Source organism: Falco rusticolus, chromosome 15 (assembly GCF_015220075.1).
Source record: "Falco rusticolus isolate bFalRus1 chromosome 15, bFalRus1.pri, whole genome shotgun sequence".
Lineage (NCBI taxonomy): Eukaryota > Metazoa > Chordata > Aves > Falconiformes > Falconidae > Falco > Falco rusticolus.
In genome coordinates this window covers 22,302,464-22,320,997 of record NC_051201.1, presented here as the reverse complement: position 1 = coordinate 22,320,997, position 18,534 = coordinate 22,302,464, and the positions used below count along the sequence as shown (strand labels likewise).

The 18,534-nt window shown below is 44.5% G+C and overlaps 1 protein-coding gene across 9 annotated transcripts in view; it reads left to right on the top strand.

Annotated features, from left to right (window-relative positions):
• Positions 1-841: 841 nt before the first annotated feature.
• The window catches only part of RANBP10 (RAN binding protein 10), a 91,314-nt gene continuing 73,621 nt past the window's right edge, over positions 842-18,534 (top strand). For 2 of the 9 annotated variants that reach the window (XM_037408806.1, XM_037408813.1), the window contains exons 1-2: positions 852-1,126; positions 2,043-2,154. In XM_037408806.1, the coding sequence (XP_037264703.1) occupies positions 922-1,126; positions 2,043-2,154 (317 nt within the window). In that variant the 5' untranslated portion in view covers positions 852-921. Of the gene's footprint in view, positions 1,127-1,481; positions 1,695-2,042; positions 2,155-13,821; positions 13,877-18,534 lie in introns of those variants that run through there. The other 7 variants (XM_037408812.1, XM_037408807.1, XM_037408804.1 and 4 more) reach the window with 6 other exon arrangements.

The following is an 18,534-nucleotide window of genomic DNA, read 5'->3' as shown; positions in this document are numbered from 1 at the left end:
AAGGTGTTGGTGGTAGAGGCAAAGTAAATACTCTGAGTAAATTCCTTTGAGAAAGGAATAGCAGGGAAAACAGCTAGTAAGGAGAGGCACTGCTTTCCAAACGATAAACTAACTCTGGCTAACTGTAACCAGTAACAATGGCAAAGTAAACGCTACGAGAGTCACTTGAGCGCGGCGCTCGCCCCAAGCGCGGTTCTCGGAGACTGTCCCCCGCCGCCTGCTCAGCCCTCTACGGGCCGCGGGCTGCGGCAGGGCCGGGGAGGCCTGCAGGAAGGGCTCGGCTTCCCCTGGCCCAGTGCCGCCCAGCCCGGCCCCCATCCGCCCGGCGGAGCGCGGCGCGCCGCCATGGCCCGCGCTGTGTACGCCCGTCGCCATGGAGACGCTTCCCCTCAGGACCCCACTCCCGCGTGCCGCCGTAGCTGTCCCCGCGGCGCCTGACACGCAGGTGCCTCTCGCCAGCCGCGCTGGCGCCGCCGCAGCCCAGCCCCGGCGCCGTAGGAGGGGGACTCCGCGCAGCGGCAGCGTCTGGACCGAGGCCTCCAGAACGGCGCTGCCCGTTGCCCCGACGGGTCGGCGGAAGCCGGCCCTTGCGCGGCGGCGGACGTTGGGCGGCCCCTCTGCACGGCGCTGCCGCGGAGCACGCTGGGAATGCGAGTCCCAACAGCCGCCGCGGTCGCCGGGCCCGGGGGGGAGCGGACGCGTTTCCCGGCGCGCAAGGCGCGGGGGGAGGGGCGGGGCGCCGGGCGCGGAGCCTGCTGGGAGTTACAGTCCCGGACGGGGCGAGGAGCGGGCGAGAGGGCGCGACGCGGACTCCGCTTCCCTTCGGGCAGCGCGGCGCCATTGTGGCCACGCTCGCAGCCCATTGGCTGGCGGCAGGAGCCGGGCCTCGCTCCCCGCCCGGTGACACAAAGCGAATCCAAGATGGCGGATGCGGGCGCGGGGAGCCTGCACGGGGGGGACGCGGCGCCGCTGTGCCCTCCCGAGGAGCAGGAGCTGAGTCAGCGCCTCCGCCGCCTCTACCCCGCCGTCAACCAGGAGGAGACGCCGCTGCCGCGGTCCTGGAGCCCCAAGGACAAGTACAACTACATCGGCCTCTCGCAGGGCAACCTCCGCGTCCACTACAAAGGTGCCGGGCTGGGGGCGGCGGCGCCGGGTTCGGCCTCGGCGCGGGGCGGCTCCGGCGCGGCCCTTGGCGCGGCCGCTCCTCGGGGCTGGCCGGGCGGCGGGCTGGGCCGGCGGTCCGGGTCTCCGCTGGAGCGCGGCGGCGGCCGTGGCAGCGCCGGGGGAAGGGGCGGCCCGGCCGGGGAGCCGCGCCGGAGTGGGCCGTGCACCTGGTCCTGGGGTTCCTGGCCGGCCCTCGGCCCGGCGCGGCGCTTTCCGGGGCTGGGGGCACGGAGTCGACGGCCCTTTCCCTTGCGGCGTGTGCTGCCTTATAGAACGGTTTGCAGTGTCACCGGCCCGGCCGTGCGGCCAGCGCCTCCATTTACTCCATCACTCTCCTTAGAACCTGGCCGAGGGGCGGGTGGCATCGGTGCGCTGTGCAGCCAGGGCTTTGGCTCCTTGGGTTTACACAAAATAGATGCTCGAAGACCTCTAGGACTTGGGGGAATCACACTGATGTTTTTCTTGTTCGCTCTTGGAGGCCGTTCTCCCAACCCACCCATTGGAGAACTGATTATTCCTTTTCCTGCCCGGTTAGTAAACACTGATGTCATTCCCCTCTTGTGTAATCATTTTTGTCTTTCTTCTGTTTGTGTATGTTGGTCTTCAAGTTATGTATGTGGGGAGGGGGAGAGGTAGTACGGTGAGCCTTTCTCAGTAACTTCCCGGTGAAAACAAAGGAAAAAATACAGTGTTAATAGCGTAGGGGTTGTTCATGGTGGCGGTGCAGGATCGTATATCCCAGTTCTCTGAAAAGCGTGCTTTAAATTGTTGGATATGTGTAAGAAACAGATCCCCACTGCGTTCAGATAGTGGTGTTGTAGATCAAAATGTGGGAGAGTTCAAATCCCATCAGTACTTACCTTTCCGTTCTTTCTTAGGTCACGGTAAGAATCACAAAGATGCTGCCTCGGTCAGGGCTACACACCCTATACCTGCAGCCTGTGGCATTTATTACTTTGAAGTGAAGATCGTCAGTAAAGGTAGAGATGGGTAAGTGCCTTATTCCAGTTCAGTGGTTGGGGATGTGTATTTAGCAGTTCTGCTGTACTCTGACCTCCCTTCTAGAAGGGTTAGAGGTCCCGTGGCTGCTGGGTGTAACAGGCAGGTGCATCATGGGGAGGTTATATTCTCTTGGTTAATAGATGTAAATGTGGTAGAATGCAGTGGAAGCAGAAGCACTTACACAGCTGCTTTCTGTGCTGTTTGGTATGGGCAGTTTTAAAAATTCAGGAAACTTCGGGTCTCTGGTGCAATTTGAATTGAAATAATTTATCCTTTTTGCTAGCTAGGTCTGGTTGCTTGGATTTCTGGAATTACGATGCCTCAGAAGTGGAGTGAAATATAAGGGAGGAACCCTGAACTTAATTTTGGACTGTTAGGTGTTTGCATGGTGAGGAGCAGTCATGGTAGTACTAGAGCGCTGGAAGAAGAACTTCTGAAACTTTTTTTTTAGAAACCCCATATGCACGATCAAGGACAAGAAAATATAAGCTGGAATCTGTGCTACTTCTGTCATCTCTAGGCCCTGAACTTGGACTCAAGTCATTATCTCAGGATAGATTGCACCACAGAGTATCATGACTGATAACTGTGGAAACTCGGGAGGCTGTGCTGGAACTGGAATGCTAAATACAAGAGCGTTTTTCCTGACCCAGTCGTGGTTTTTGTGGTAATATTTAATATTCTAGGCTGTTGTTGAGACTGTGTTTGCCCTATCGGTCTATACTGCTTTGAACAGTAGCAAGTGGAAGAACTGCAAAAGCAGCAAATCCTATCGGTGGCATTAGAAGCAGCCATCCCTTACTAGGCAGCATCTCAGTGAACTGAACTGGCAATGGGTTTTGGATCTCATCCAGTCCTGCGGTCACTGTATTGGGCAGTATTTTGATGCAAGATGTAACGGAACCAGGAATTACATGGAGTTCCTTAAAGCAATATTCAGGATCTTGGGAAGTGTGGGAGAGGAACAAAGGGGGCATTTCTGGCAAGGTCTGAGTTTCTACTGCTAGCATGGATGTAATTTTTAATCATTGTAAAGGTATCAGCATGCTGTGTGTGTGTTTGGCATTTTTTGTTGCTAAAGGGTGAATATCGTGGGTATAACTATCCAGAAGGGAAGGCCACACAGGAGAAGGTATTGAGTGTGATTAATTAATCCAGTCCTTCAAGAGTAACATTTGAACTTTGTCAGGCTTAGTGGTTGTAGGGAAGGGCAGCAACTGTTCCTACTAAAAACCAAACTGAAGTCAATAACTTCTTACCATTTGAATTTTTTTGCTGTCGTAGTTGAATTGAGAGGTGGCCTATTTGTAAAGGGACTTGCAAAGAATCTTGAATTGTGCTGCATTTAGGCCTGTAATAATTATTAGGTTATCCGTGCAGAGGTGGATGCTGGGCTGAATGCTTTAGAAATGTAGGGAAAAGAGAGTCTTTATTCTTCCATTTTGCTGGCTTGGCGATTAACTGCTTGTCTGTTTTGAAACCCTGCACTTGATTAGTTTATGTAACTGCTAAAATTGAAATAATTTATAGTGAACTTCGAAACAATTTTCCAAAGAAATCACATTATGAAAGGTCACTGAACAGCACTTAATCCTTACTACATTCTAGATCAGTCTTACAGGGAGGTAATGAAATTTGCCGCTTGTTGCCCAAGATCAGAGTTTTCTGTATTAATAGTCCATTGTTGTGATTACGGAAAACAGTAAAAACAATTACTTTCCAGGAATACTTTCAAAGATATGGAACCATGTGTATTAACATTATAGCAGTAGGAACATGAGATGTTGATAGCTATGATCTGAAGTCAGGGCAGTGGTGAGCTTGTGAGAGCTTGTCTGATGTCCCAGCCATTCCTCTGCCTTTTCTTCTGCTGGTAGAGAGCACTCCGATTTTTATCTTGCACACTGTGGTACTGGGGATTTGTAATTGTGAATTTATATTGTAGCTGCTGCCTGTGTGTCACTTAAGAAGGTACTCTTGCGTGTCTTAATGGTTTGAAGTCTGCCCGTTGGAGCCTTGGTATCTTTAAGTAAACTGCAGCAGAGAAGTCTCTTCCTAGGAAGCTCTGCAGTGTTTATTATGCCATGGTGGCTTCAGTTTAGAGGAATAAAAGTCCGGAAATGTAAAGAAAGGATTGGAGGGAATGAGAGGAAGTTTTAAAGTGGCAAAGCATGTCCCTAGGAGCTTGACTGGAAGCCTTTGAGCAAGGGGAGAGGAAGAGGAATCTTTCTGAGCTCATTTCTAGAATGGTACCTCAGGTGTAAAGTCTCTGATCTGTAGCTTGTTAAATTTATGCTGTACAGAGTAGTGAGGTAAGAACAGTGTGATGGTATTCACTGTGTCTCTCTTGCTGGAGTTTGTGATAGCTTTTCATGTTTAGGTTTAAAATGCAAGTGATTTGGCTTTTGAAACAAAACCAAAAAAATACTTTTGGTGGAACAAATATTGGGAAAGGCGTTTTGAGGAGTTCTGATTGATTTTGTTCAAATGTATCATCTTTCTGTGCTAATAATTGTTAGTCTAGCACTCTGCACTCTGGTTAGATGCTGGCAGTTGCTAATAAGCAACAGAAACAAAGGTTTCTGGTAGAAATGGGATAGAAGCTCCCAGTGGTTTTTGCTGGAGATGGAAGAATCCTGAAGCTCACATGATAGCATTTTACAGCCTGTCAAGTGTATGTTGCCTGTATATGATATGCTGTGATAAGAGGGCTCTTGAGCTGGCATCAGACTGTGCCACTTCTGGATTGGTGGTGTCATGGTGGTGGAGACACCTGAGCTATAGAGACAAATGAGGTACTAGTACCACCTTTTTGACTTCTCCATTCTGATAATTTCATGGGGCTAAGGTGATTATGTATGCTGTGGTTCTGTCCTTTGTTTCCTCCCAGCACATTGTATCCTAGCAGTAAAAACACACACTCTCACCTCCCCCACTTTTTCAGGCAGTTACTTTGCTGCTCGGTTTTGCAAACCCCAGTGCAAGGAAAGAGGGAGGGACTGCAGCAGCTCAGACACAAGGTGCTTTAGACTGCCACGGCACTAGGCCTGTAGCTGGCAGAAAACTTCCTTTTTTGCAGTGTCTTTCTCCCCTGCCCCTTAATACACCTGCTCCATAAAGGAGCTTTGGTTCAAGAGACGACTGATGAAAGTGCTGTCTTTACCATCACTAGACTTTTCTGCCTCGGCATTGGTAAAGTCTAGCTTGGTTTCCTGGCAGATACTTCAAAGCAATTACAGCATGCAAAAAGCCCATTTGGTAAACTCAGCTTTCATTAGCTTTGGATCTTCCACTGTTTGTGCATTTGAGATACAACCACAATCCTTTGAGTTAAAGATGATAGAGACTTTACTTTTAGCTGAATGGCGGTCATTTCTCATCCTGGTAATTTTAGTCTTTATTGATAAGAGGTCATGTTTGTTTACTGGGTGTGGTTTTTGCGGAGATTTTGGGTGTTTTTGTGTTTTGTTTTGTTGTTTGGTGGGGTTTTTTTCTGGGGGAGGGGAGGCTGCCAGGCTACCATTGAAAACTTGTTTTGACAGGGAGGCTAGGTAACATATAACAGATCTATCTACTGACAGATCTGATTTGCTGTCTGTACTACTTTTTGTTTGGGAAGATGGTTCTTATCCTCAGAGAGTAAGAGGAGAACTCTACTCTGCTTCAGTCCCTAATTCCAGCTCTCTTCTCACCTCCTTGTCTGTGCTGAACATGCAGGGAGTGGTTCCACAACACTTTCAGATGATAAAAGTCAAGACTGGGATTCTGCCTTTCCATTTATCCTATATTTCTGTGCCTTCCCTCATGCTGACAGTCTGCTGCCTGGCCCTATGGTGAGCTGGTTCAAGGAGATAACTGTTTGAAAGCTGGCCACATCAGAATAATTATGATGATTTAATCTATTGACATCATTGTCGGAAATTGCTGCTTTGCTTTTTTTTTTTTTTTTTTTAATTAAATTGAGAACTGTTTGGGGTTCTGCTCACTGACATGGGTTGAAGGCAAGTCAGTAAAGGGAAGGGCTGAGCTGGGAGAAGGAAAGGTAGGATTGCCACAATCCTCATTTAGTTCCATTCAAAGTGTTGTTGAATAGTTTTGTCTCTTTAATTCCTGAGCCATTGTGTGCATGTCTCCTGAGTGTTGTCCAGTGGAATGAGAGGACAAGAGGCAGTGGGTCACAAGTTGTGGCGAGGGAAATGCCAGCTGGATATAAAGAATTTTACTTGTGAAAATGGTTAAGCACCAGAACAGTCTGCACGGAGCATCTGTGGGCATCTGCATTTTCAAACATAGGCTGCCTGATAAAACTGTAAGAGTTGCTTATCCTTTGGGCAGAAGGATGAAGAAGGAAGGTCCCAAGGTCCCTTCCAGTCCAAACCCCTCCATGGTTCTGTGGATGGCTGACTTCCAGCATTCCTCAGATGAGCAGACTCACAGATATGTACGTGACTCTTCTGTTCCTGAGCTGCCGCAAATAACTCATGCTTTTATCACAGTGGTGTTTATAACAGTTCAACCTTAACTATATTGGAGGCACTGAACTTTTATTCTCTCTCCCGTAAATACATGTTTCTGTTTGCTGTTGATTTGTCAGCATCTCACAGCTTCTGTTTCCCCATTAGATGATCTCTGCTTGGTAAACAGGAACAGTGTAAGACTCATTAGGGCAAGGCAGTCAACCCACAACTTACAGGCTGTTGTGACTCAGGACAATTCATCTTTGTTGTCCTCTTTATGCTGGGGCAAGGTGAGTTGTCTCATGGGTGGCAGTGCTTGTTCCTGACTGCCACTTCAGTTTCTTGACCTGTTTTACCTCCCCCAGCCACACAGTGGGTTGTGATGGAGTGTGACCGGGGAGGACATCCCCAAGATTGATCCTGACTGTGCACAGATTCCTGATTCTAGCAAAAGTTCACCTGTCCTGTAGCCTCTTCGCCATTTCTGAGCTGCTCCTGGGAAAGACAGCCCAGTGGCCTGTGGATTGCCTTTGCAATGGCAGTTTGCTGTCAACAGAGTCTTTTCTGGTAATGGTTTGCTTTTAGATAGCGGCTTACTAACCGATATTTCGGCGTGCTGGTGTTTTGCAGCAAGTCTGACCTCTCTGGCAGTGACGGAGCCCGCTGCCTGTCCATAGTGGCTCTGCGTGCTCTGTGCAAACAGCAAGTGTGGTCTGTGGGCAGAGGAGGTGCCAATGGCACAGCCCTCTGTGCCAGGGGAGCCAGATGGTTTCACGAGGACTTTGAGCTGTCTCGGGAAGGCTGCTGAAAGCCAGTCTAGCTTTTCTTCTTGCCATGATTATTTTTTTTTAACCCTCTTTCCTTTGTGCCAGCACTGATGACTCTGTAATGAGCTGGATCATGTTAACTCTTTTTTGCTGGATCAGTCCCTGGTACAGTGCTTTGTGTGCGGAGTGGGGGAGAGGAGATCCAGAAAGGTAGAAGAGGGAGGGTGGGAAGACCTGTGCAACAGAGCGTGGTGGTATGCCTCTTCCAGCACTGTTCTGTAGTTGCTTTGAGATGTGCTGCTGGTTGTCCAGAGGTGTCGGTCAATGCTGGCTTGGGTTGTGGGCATTTTTCTGCGAGAGGGGGGAAAGTACTTTGAGGATAGTTACCAAAGAGCTGATTGAGCTTAGTCCATACCGTAGTTTACTTAAAGTCTTCCTTTAGCACACAAGTGCACCACATCCCAGACTTAAAAATAGCTTGGTTTCTTTCTGACTGAAAAAGAAAAATAAAGGTCACATGCCTTGGTTGTTTAGCAGTCTTTACATTTGTAACAAGTAATCTGCCCCTCTCTTCCTTGCTTACATTTTTCCTTGCCAACTTTCCATTTGTCTTCAGCATATGGCGAGTGTGATTGCTCTTTGAAAGGCTTTTTGCTTGTGTACTCTAATGTTTTCCAGATGCTGATAGAAGGACTATCCATGAAGCTCTGCTGTCAGTGGCTTTAATGGCACAGTTGTTCTGTGGACCCATCAGCTGGTTATACTGCAGACACCTTATAATGTCATGTGTGTCTGGATGTGGCTTTTAGGGAAGGCTAAGGGATATTCTGTGGGAGCTGAGGATTTCTAGTGTCTGCATGTGCTGTGTGATCCCTTATTTGTATCTGATAAGCCTGTAAATAATTGATTCCCTCCCCCTTTTGATTTTTTCCATCCTGGTTTCCAAGAATCCAAAACCAACACAGAGAGGGGGGTTGTTACTCAGTTTGCAGGTATGTCTGCTTACTTGAATTTATGCTGTTCCGCAGACGTTCATTTAAACAAACCAACACATAAATAACCCCCCCAAGTAGGTTCAGTAAACAGTTCTCACCTTGTTCCCATCTGCAAACAGTCTTGCCCAAGCCAGTCTTGCTTGCTCAGCCACTGACTGACTGCCCTTCGGTGCTCGGAAGTGTACAGACACTCATTTTCTGTGGAGGTTTTGCATCAATTGATGGCATCTCATATTAGTTATTTTTTGTCGTTGTTCTGCTAAACCCTTGCAAAACCAAGAGCAACTTTTTCGATTTAAAGCAAGTTTTGAGATGTGAATATGTGATTTTGAAGTTGATAACTGTTTTTTTAATTGCCACTTAAAAAAAAATTCAATTAAGTGGAAAGTGAAACTCGGTGCTTTATAGCAGTGTCATGGGTCCATCCATTGTAATGGTAGAATATCCGTTTCTCATTAATCTGTGAAATTAGGAAACAAAATTGAAGTAGTGATGGAAATGTGTGACTTTGACTTGTGAAGTGTGCATTTAGGTATATCTAAAGTCTGAGATCTAGATATCAGGCTGTAATAATGTCTGTCTGTGTGTTCATTTTTCTTTTTTCTGTTTTTTGTCTACTTGGAGTTGTGAGATTTTTACACAGTAAAGAAGAAAAATTTCGGGGAAAGGTGGTTTCTGGTTTTGTGTTTTCCCGCACCCCTCCCCCTGCTATTTCTGAATGTCTGCTATAGAAAAGGTAGTAATATTCTAAGGATGTTCAGTTGATTTCGCTAGAGTTCACTTTTGCCATATGTGCTAAACGTTGTTATGCTTCAGTTCTTCAGAATATGTTTGCAGTTAATAAGTCAAATCGTAGAATAATGGGAACTGATTGCTTAGATCTATACGCCTAGAACATTTAAATAATTATCTGTTTCATAATTAAATTGCACAAGTTGCATAACTTCTACAGAGAGGGGAACTTTTTTCCTTGTGAAGCTCTGGGATGATGAACAGCTAAAGAATTTATCATCTGCTGTGAAGCTTGACTCTCTTCAGCTGCACCACTGACCCTGTAAAGCTGAGTTGCATTAACTGTGTTCTATTGATGGCACTGCCAGATTCGTTTTCTTAATTGCTTTTCTAGGAATGGGATTTACATTGTTTGTACCTGTGGTACAAGACTGGATCTCTATTCACATGCTATGGTTTCAGTCCTAGAGATGTGATCTTCCTTCTTGTTTAGAAGTTCTTGATATTGATGCGTTCCACATCTAGCCTTTGTTCGTTGTTGGGGAGGTGGCAGCATGTAAAAATGTGTGAATTCAGTGTGTGTTGCTTTCCCGGTGCTCACTCTTAACTCTGGCCGTCGCTGTTTTAAAGAGAAAGTATTCTTGTTTCATAAATACATGTATTAAGACTTTGTGTTTATTTTTTCTGTAATGTTTTCCACATAATTTAAAAAAATAGATCTTGCATAAATATTGCAGTTACTTCTTTCTGTAATTTTATGAAAACTTGTGTTCTCAGGAAAAACCATCTTTTCATAAGGATTGTTACCATCCATTTCCTGATCAAAGTCTAAACCAGAGCAAAAGAGCCTGTAAGGATGGGACAGTACCTCTTAACAAAACCAGCTACCTGGCAGCAGAGTGTGTTTTTTCTGGTTTGGGTATTGCATTTATGTTTTTCCCTGGGTTTTAGTGTAGAAAACAGGAACTCATGCTGCTGTTTGGAGCTGACTGTCTGGCATGATGGACTGAAATGCAAAATTAGTCTTCGTTGTGAAACTTGCAGTCTTTGTATAACTTACCCTTTTTCGGATGCCTTTGTGAGATATTAGCAGTACCTCCAGTGACTTTACTGTTTTCTAGGCTTTGTTCACACCAGGAAAAATGGCCTGTTGCTTTGACTGCCAGTCTAACCATCTTAAGTCCATTCAGTCGTGGAAACCTGTTTTAACTTTCCCCATCTGTTGGATAAAATTTTTCAGCAACTCTGAACAGTGCATTTGGAAGTGAGGTTTGTTAATCACCAGGACAAACTGAAGTTCTACTTACTCAGTTGGGTGTAACCAGAATAAATAATCAGAGAATTAATATCAGTAATGCTTTATGCTGTTCCCAGGGTGAATGCACCATTTGCCACCAACACAGTTTATGTGAACTTTGTTAAATACCAGCAGACTTGGAGAACAAGTCAGCTGTCAAGAGTGTAAAAATCTGAAGTTGTAAAACTAAGTTGGTGGGACAGCTTAGCTTCAGCTACAGGTGTTTTCGACCACAGTATGTTGCAGGATTTGGATGTGATGGTGCTTAGGGTGACAGATAGAGATGTTGGTTATTCTGGCCTGATCCTAGTGGTGACTTTAGCCTGGAGAGGCTTGTGTTTCGACTTTTCTTTCTTAAATGGTGCTCAAGTCAAGTCGTCTTCTCTGATCTGTATTTGTGGTCTTTCAGTATTCCTACATATGTTGCCAATCTACATCATCAGTCTTGTCCCTTCCTGAAGACAACACAGAAAAGGGACAGATTTGACCCTTCCTACAGCTTCCTACAGCTGACAGATACATTGAACGCGATCCTAAAATTGGAAGGGAGCTGGGACTCTGATACCTTGGTCTAGCAAAAATAGTTTTTTATTCTTCATTTGTAGTTTTGTCAGTATGCTACACTCATAAATTGACCGAGAAGATGTTGTATTACCAGGTTGCTGCCTCTTAATTTTGTTCTGCTCAGTCACCTTCTCTTCCATGCTCTTTGGCTTTTAGAGCTTCTCTGCCTTTCTAAGGGCTGATGTGCAGTGGGCTCCTCCATGCCTCAGGATACTTGTAGTTGTTTTTAATGAACTCTTTAAGAATTTTGTTTTCTTGCCTTTTATCTACCTTTTTTCAGCCTTGTGTTATTTGTCTCTACTAGCCTCTGCTTGGGGAATTGGGATTCTTTCTGGAGTCTGTCAGTGCTATTTCTGAAGCACCGTTACAGAACAGTGCAATATCCACAAATAAAACCAGAACTGCTTCCACTTTAGAGATTTATTATATTTCATTATGAAGTGGTGCTAAAATATTTGTTGTTACACTGAGGAGTCAGAGACAGTTGGAATCCAGTATTTTATGTACCATAGGTAATTTTTTTAAGAAGGTGTAACTTGTTTTTTCACTGCCTTAAAATAACGTGCCCCTTCCCCCACCATAACTGTGACAATGTGGTTTCAGGTGGTGAACTGATATGGATTATCATTTCTTGCCACTCTTTAAACCTGGCACAAAGTCAAGGCCCACCTCAGACAACAAGAATGATAGTTCAGAGCTTTGCGCAAGAGGCTATGGAAGCCTCTAAAATGCAACCAGTGCGATGGGCTGTATTATTTTTCTCTGAATAATGTAGCTTGATTATTTTAGACTTAGCTGTGTGTGTTGAAAGAGTGGTGTGCATGATATCTGGGAGGACAGGATTCCCACCAGATAGGAGTGGTTATTAGAAAAAAAAATTGCAGGATGCAGTAAGCCTTTGGATCACAAACTCTACTCTGGAAGAGAAGAGCATCCCTTGTTTAACTCAAGGCTCGGCTGGGTTCCTTGGTCTTGGCCAAGCCACGTAATAAAATGCCAGTCCCAGGAATTTCTACTGCACGTTAGTGATATTGTTAGCTTGCTAACTGAGCAAGGAACAACTGCTTTACAGGAAGTCATGGCCCACAAAACAGGTTAGAAGTCATGGCCCACAAAACAGGTTATTTAATGTCTCTGGGTTTAACTCTTCATGTTTGGGCCTCGGTGTATCGGCATACATAGCAGCCCGCCCTTACAGCATGCTTTACGATGTCAGGGTGTCACTGGCGTGGTAAAGAAGAATTCTAGGTTTGTGACCATTAGATAGCCAACCAGTGCTAAACTAATGTATTTTTTTTTCCACCTTCGTTTCCCCAGCTTTAAGATGGAGTGGATTTTGTCTGCCTTCTGTGTAAACTTCACAGGCATTTGGAAGCAAAGTGGTATGGATTGCTTCACCATCCTGGCTAGGTACCTTTCAACAGGTTAAGAAATAAATAGAGGAACCATAATATCTTTCTTTTCATGGCAGAGCCTTAATAAATCTGCTCTGCTAATTGTCAAAACTAGCATCTGAGATGAGCATTCTTAAGTTTCTTGGAGAAAGTCTTGTAGATGAAATATGTTTGCAGTATACTGCCCTGGTCTAGTTAGGACCACAGACTTAACTGCTTTCTCCCTTCTTCTGCCCCACCTTGGTTTTGCATGTAGCAGTGCCTCCCAAGTGCTAGGTGCTTTCCAGGCATTCAGAGAGGGATGTTCTTTGCTCATGGAATTCTTAAAACTGAGGAATATGAAGTCCAGTTACACGTGAGTTCTGCTGATGTGTTCTTCTCTGTTCTTCCCAATGAATCCTTCGTTCCTGCACTTGAAAAGCCCAATAGATCCAAGTGCTGCCATTTCAACAGTAGCTACTTGCTGTCAAAGGGCAGGTCTGTTCTTAAGTTTTTCTGCTGGGTTCATGAGGATTTTTGTGGGTTGCTTGCACAAAGTAGCTTTAGACTAGCCAAAAAACTTTTCTTACATTGACTTTTTGGCAGGCTCTGTGGGTATGTTTGTTCTCAAGAAACAACTTCTGACTCAAAGAATTGCTTGTCACATGGCTGCGTTTAGTTTGTCCTCAGAAGGGGAATCCACCCATCAGTGTACTCCTCTACTCATATGACTGTGTAATGCTTAGAACCGCCTTTTTAAGAGATCCCCTTATTTTAATTTAGGTTAGTCACATATTGTCACTCCTCTGAAGTAACTTCTCTTGTAGCTCTCTGAATACTTTCTGCCCAGTGACGATATACAGTGCTTCCTGGCTGAGTCAGTGCATCTGAGATCTTTTGTATCTGTAACAGGTTTTAATTTAGAAGTACAGTCACCATTTTGACTCTTTCCATCACTTTTCGAGGGAAAGCCTTTTATTGGCAGAAGAAAAAAATTGTTTTTGAAAGTTACAGATTTAAATTGCAACTTTGAAAACTTCTGCACTGCAGAATCTGCCACACAAGTTCCCTTAGGAGCGAGAAGTGAATGGTGTCCTGTTTAAATGTTGCTGTGCTGGAGTGGCATACAGGCTGGTACTTACTGCTGAAGTACTTGGGAACTGGGGGAGGGAGCTGAAAAGCTTTGTCTCTTTGAACTTAACAGCACCGTGACTGTGGTAGGATTATATCTAGAGGGAAAAATACTGGCAATCCTGCTGGTCGTGTGTTGTGCAGAGGCGTGTGTGGAGCCAGAATCTTTTGGCACAAGGGCTTGCTACCAGGGTCCTTTGAAATTCATCTGCTGTGGCCAAGGAGAGCCAGTGCATGGAGAAAAGAGGCAGAGCTGATGTTGCGGCTGGTGGTAAGTGTTGCTGATTCAGTCTATTCAAACTTTAAAAAGCAACTGGTATTGACTGAGCAGGGCTGAGGTGCTGCAGTAGAAGTCTGGAAGAATTTGGTGCTATGGTAACTGCTCAGGCTGCTGGTAAGTGGAAACAAGACTGTTCTCCTGACTGAATCACTAACATGTGTCTGCGTTTATTTTTGTCTGTCTGCTCTATTTGGAATTGATCTACTGATGCAGCATTTCTGAAGCTTCTGACGGGGGGGGGGGGGGGGGGCGCAGTTCCAAGTATTCAGTGTTCACTGCTGAGAAGATTGTTCTTAGGAGGTCACTTTTGCCTGGCTTTAGTTAAGGTATATGTCTTGCATATGATAGATGATGGATTTAAATGTATTGTTACCCAACTGCCCGCCCACCCCCCCCCAAAAAAAAAATCCTGTTTGAAAGTAGGTGCTAACATTTCTGTGCACCCTCTTGTAAGAGGCGCTTTGAATCCCTGTAAAAGAGACTCCGGTTAATGGATACTCCATATGGAGTCTGTCCAGGCCTGAAATCTCCAAAACCAGGCATGATGCAGGCAGACTCTATAGAGATTTATGTTAAATGATATTGAATGTTATAATTCATTCATTTTAAAAAACAAACAGTAGGTTGTGCTTGATGATGCCCATAAATACCGTTTGACTAGTTCTGAATTTGTTGTATACACAAAACTGGTTTGAAGCGTTTGGAATCGAGGAAGTGAGAAGCTGTTCTGCACCAAGAAGTTCAGAAAGCAGCTAATGCTTTTAGTGGTAGTGTTGAAGGTGAATTTTTTTTTCTTTCTATTTTCAGGAGAACAGAATGTGGTTTGATGTTTTTCTTTTTTTAATCTGAGGTTTTGTAGGTCTTAAAGCTCATTTTATCCATTATTTCTGATATGTTACTTGTTAGTAGATGGGAAAAGCAAAGTAGCTAGTATCTTCTAAAACAATAACCAGCAATCAAGTATGTGACAACTTGATGTTCTGGCTCTAGGCTGTGGAGCTGAAACCCAGTATAGTGAGAGAGTCTCATTTTATTTTAGTTTGTCTGCAAATTCTGTGTACAGTTCTACAGTTATTATGGTCTTATTTTTAAAATTTTTATTGGGCTTTAAATGGGAGTGTAAATTGAAGAGCAAAATTTTGTGAACCAGGAAGGCTGATGGTCATGTTCACTGTTTTAATTCTTTTTTTAAGTGATGCGTTTCCATGGTGGTGTTTATCTACATGAAAGTGTAATCTTAAATTTAGAATTTCTGGATTTGTAGTACTTACTTTTTATAAAAAAAGCCTCTAGCCCTAATTTAAAGCTGTGTTGTCTGAAAATGGAAAGATACTTGTATGCAGTTTTGCCCTTGGTTATGTGCACAGGATTTGCTGCAGCACACAAAAGAGGGAGGTTGAATCTACATAGAAAATAAAGTTAAGCAGGATAAACTGAAGTGTGAGATGACCTGTTTTATCAGAGTTCAACAATTAGGTGATTTCTTATAACTTCCAACAGTTTGCTTGGTGCAGCGACCCAACAAGGGATTGGGGACAGAAGGGAAGCCGTCAAAGTGCTGCAGCCATGATTCTGATGAAGCTGTGTGCCAAGGTTGCGTGCAGAAGCAGTGTCAGCTTTCTCTGTTAAAATTCCAGCTAAGTGTTTTTGGGCCTGCCAGTGTCAGGACCAAGCATTCTGCTATTATTGCACCAGGCTTGGATGTGCCTTTATTGTGTGTTCAAACAGTTTGAGACCTTGAATCACAGCTCCCCTGAGGCTTGAACAATTGGCAGAGGTGGCTCTTCTCACTGGTCTCTGAAGCAAGAGAGACCTGAAATGTTGTTCTAGCTGTGAACTGTGATCCTGACTGCTCACACAATAGTTGAAAAAAAATCAAAATAGCAAACCCCACCATGTAGCAAGGAAAACTTTGTAGCAACAGAGGGTTCTGAACTCAGTAGAAATAAGAAAATTGAAATGCTAACAAGCATGCTGTCTTACCTGCCAATGCGCTAGGAAGATGGAGAGGAAGAGCTAGAGCTCTCCCTGCAGATTAAGGGAGAAATCTTCTGTACTTCTCTATTGTCCCTGGAAGGCCGTAAATGTATCCTTAAAATTTGGTTTGTTTTTAATAGATGTGTATATGTCATATGACTATGAGACTGAATTTTTAGATGCCATAAATGACTGCTTCAGAGAGGCTAGTCGGGAAACTCATGAGAAGGGATGTAACTTCTGACTCATGCTCTGAGCAGTGCAGAAAATGTTTACAAAAAATGTGTGTTTGTAAGTTGTTCTGCAGCACTGACCATAAGTAATGTGCTTCCTTTGAAGAGCACTAGAAAAAGACCCCCAAACCCAACCACTTCAGTGTTCATCAAACGCCCCCCATCACCCAACAACAACAAAGCCAGAAAACAAACCTATATAAATTGAAGAAGCTTAAGAAGAGTTAATAAAAAAGATGGAATCAAAAAGGTAAAATGCTTTCAGATGGTGTGGAGACTCTTTAAGGAATCATCATATTGGAGGATCAGAGTAATAGTGCGTGAACTGTTGGAGACACTCAAAACAACCTGGTAGTTGGCATAATTAGACAGGAGGGAGAGAGAGGATGGGGATACACCCTCCAAAAGCTGAAATTTTATTAGATGAGAAAAATGGAAAGAACAAACCTTTAGGTTTAAAAAAAATTAATAAGGTTGACTGAAATGACTTGAGAGACATCTGGCTCGAGGTCTGAAACGTTAAAAGAGTATTTTTCCCTCCCAAAACATCAGGGTTAGGAAGCAGGCTGGAGAGTCTGTAAAACCAGGAGATGGTTCAGGAGAACTTTTTATGAAGGGATCTGAGAAAGTAAGAAAGCTTAAGGCTCCCAAATACTAGATTTTGCTATTAAAGAATTGTCTAGTACAAGTCAGAGTTAATTCAACAACAGCGTCATTTGTCAGTAGAACACATGCCAGTCTTTGTTTTTAAATTAGCTGTCTCCTGTTGAAGGGTTAATACAGCAGTATTATTTATCCATAGAACACAGGAACAAATCATTGGGGTTTATCTGATACAGAGAAGTGTGTGTGTGGCTGCTTTTTTTTTTTTTTTTTTAAGGGATCCAAAGGAATGAGATCCCATAGTATTTTCTCTTGAAGTCTCTTCCGTCGTTGAGATCTCTGTATCAGAGCAGAACCTTCCTTGTTGCTTTTCTTCAAGTGTTCATCATGGTGACGTGCCAGGCAGCAGTCATCGTGGCATGTTTTGTGTGTGAGTTCAGGGTTGTTCTGTAGGTCAGGAACCAGTCTTTCCTGGATGTTCTGTTCTCCTTGATGACAAGGAAGAAAGCTGGGTTCAGCTGCTGCAATCAGATCAGGACTTAGCTTGTGGTGTATGTGTGTGCCTCAGGAAGTTCTGTCTTTTCTCAACTTGATTGATGTCTGTCTTTATGTACTGCTAGCCAAGAGTTTGCAGCCTGTCAGCAAAACTGTCCTGAAGTCAAGTTATCATTGAATAATTTAGGTTGGAAAGGGTCTCTGTAGGTTATCCAGTTCAGCTCCCCACTCAAAGCAGGGCCAACTTCAAAGTTAGAGCAGGTTCCTCAGGACAATGTGCAGCCAAGTTTTTGACCATCTCTAAGAGTGGAGATGCAGTAGTATTTCTGGAGCCTTCTTCCAGTATTTGATCACCCTTACAGTTAAACTATTTTTAGTAATGTCTAGTTGGAGTCTTCTTTGTTAAATTTGTCTGTTTTCTCTCATGATTTTGGGCAAGTGTGTGAGGTGTCTGTGCCCGAAGCCCAGCTCCACCTTCCCTGTGCTCTCCCATGAGGTAGCTGTAGGCAGCAGTGAGATCCCTGCTTTGTCTTTTGTTCCTAAGACTGAACACACACATTTCCCTGAGTGTTGTCTCACACACCACGTGGTGTGAGCCTCCTAACTGTCTTTTGCTGCCCTTACTCTGGTTTGTTACTCTTCCTTTTATTGGAGATCCCCAAACTGAATCCAGTACTTACAGGTGTCGAATAGAGAGGAGCAGATCTTCTCCCTTGACCTGCTGCTGCAGGATGTGGCTGGTGGGAGTAGTTTTTCTTTGTTGCGTTGTTTAATCATGATGATGTCCCCACCCCACACTATTTCTTTTCTCCCTTCTTTTTCTTGGCTTTCCCAAATCTCCTCTTCAAGTCACAGGTATTTGTCCTGGGCCTCTAATAGGATGTCTTTACCTGATGTCTGTGTTCCTGCAAGCGTTTCTCTTACCCTTGGTCTTTTATCATTGAAACTGGTTACTGGTCTGTGAGTTAACTTCCTTTTTATACCAATATAATTTAAGATCTTCTGGTGCAGGACCTTATCAAAACCCCTCTGCATTCCAGCAATGGTAATTTGCTCCTGGTGCTCCAGAGTCTTTCCTTGTCCTTTTCGTGGCAGTTGTTGAGGCTAGGGGCCCTTGGGTAGGGGTGGTTTTGAGACTGTTTTCTATCATGATCAGGAAGGGGAAACCAGCAATTGATCTCTGTACATAAAAAGCTTTCACTGATACATAAGATCAGGATAGTGACCAGCTGCTGTTGTCTTAGCTGGTAATTGCCACGATGCTGTCCTTCACATCTCCACTCAGGTGCGTTTCAGAGGAGTTCCTAGCCCAAAGATGAAACAGCATCTTCTCTGGACTCCGTGCAACAAAGGTACTAGCTGTTACGGTATCCCTCCTCAGATGAAACGGGGCTTTTTTCTATTTATACTGTTACTGAGGAGTAGAGAGTCTAAGAGAATAGGCTCTGTCACCCTTATAGTCCT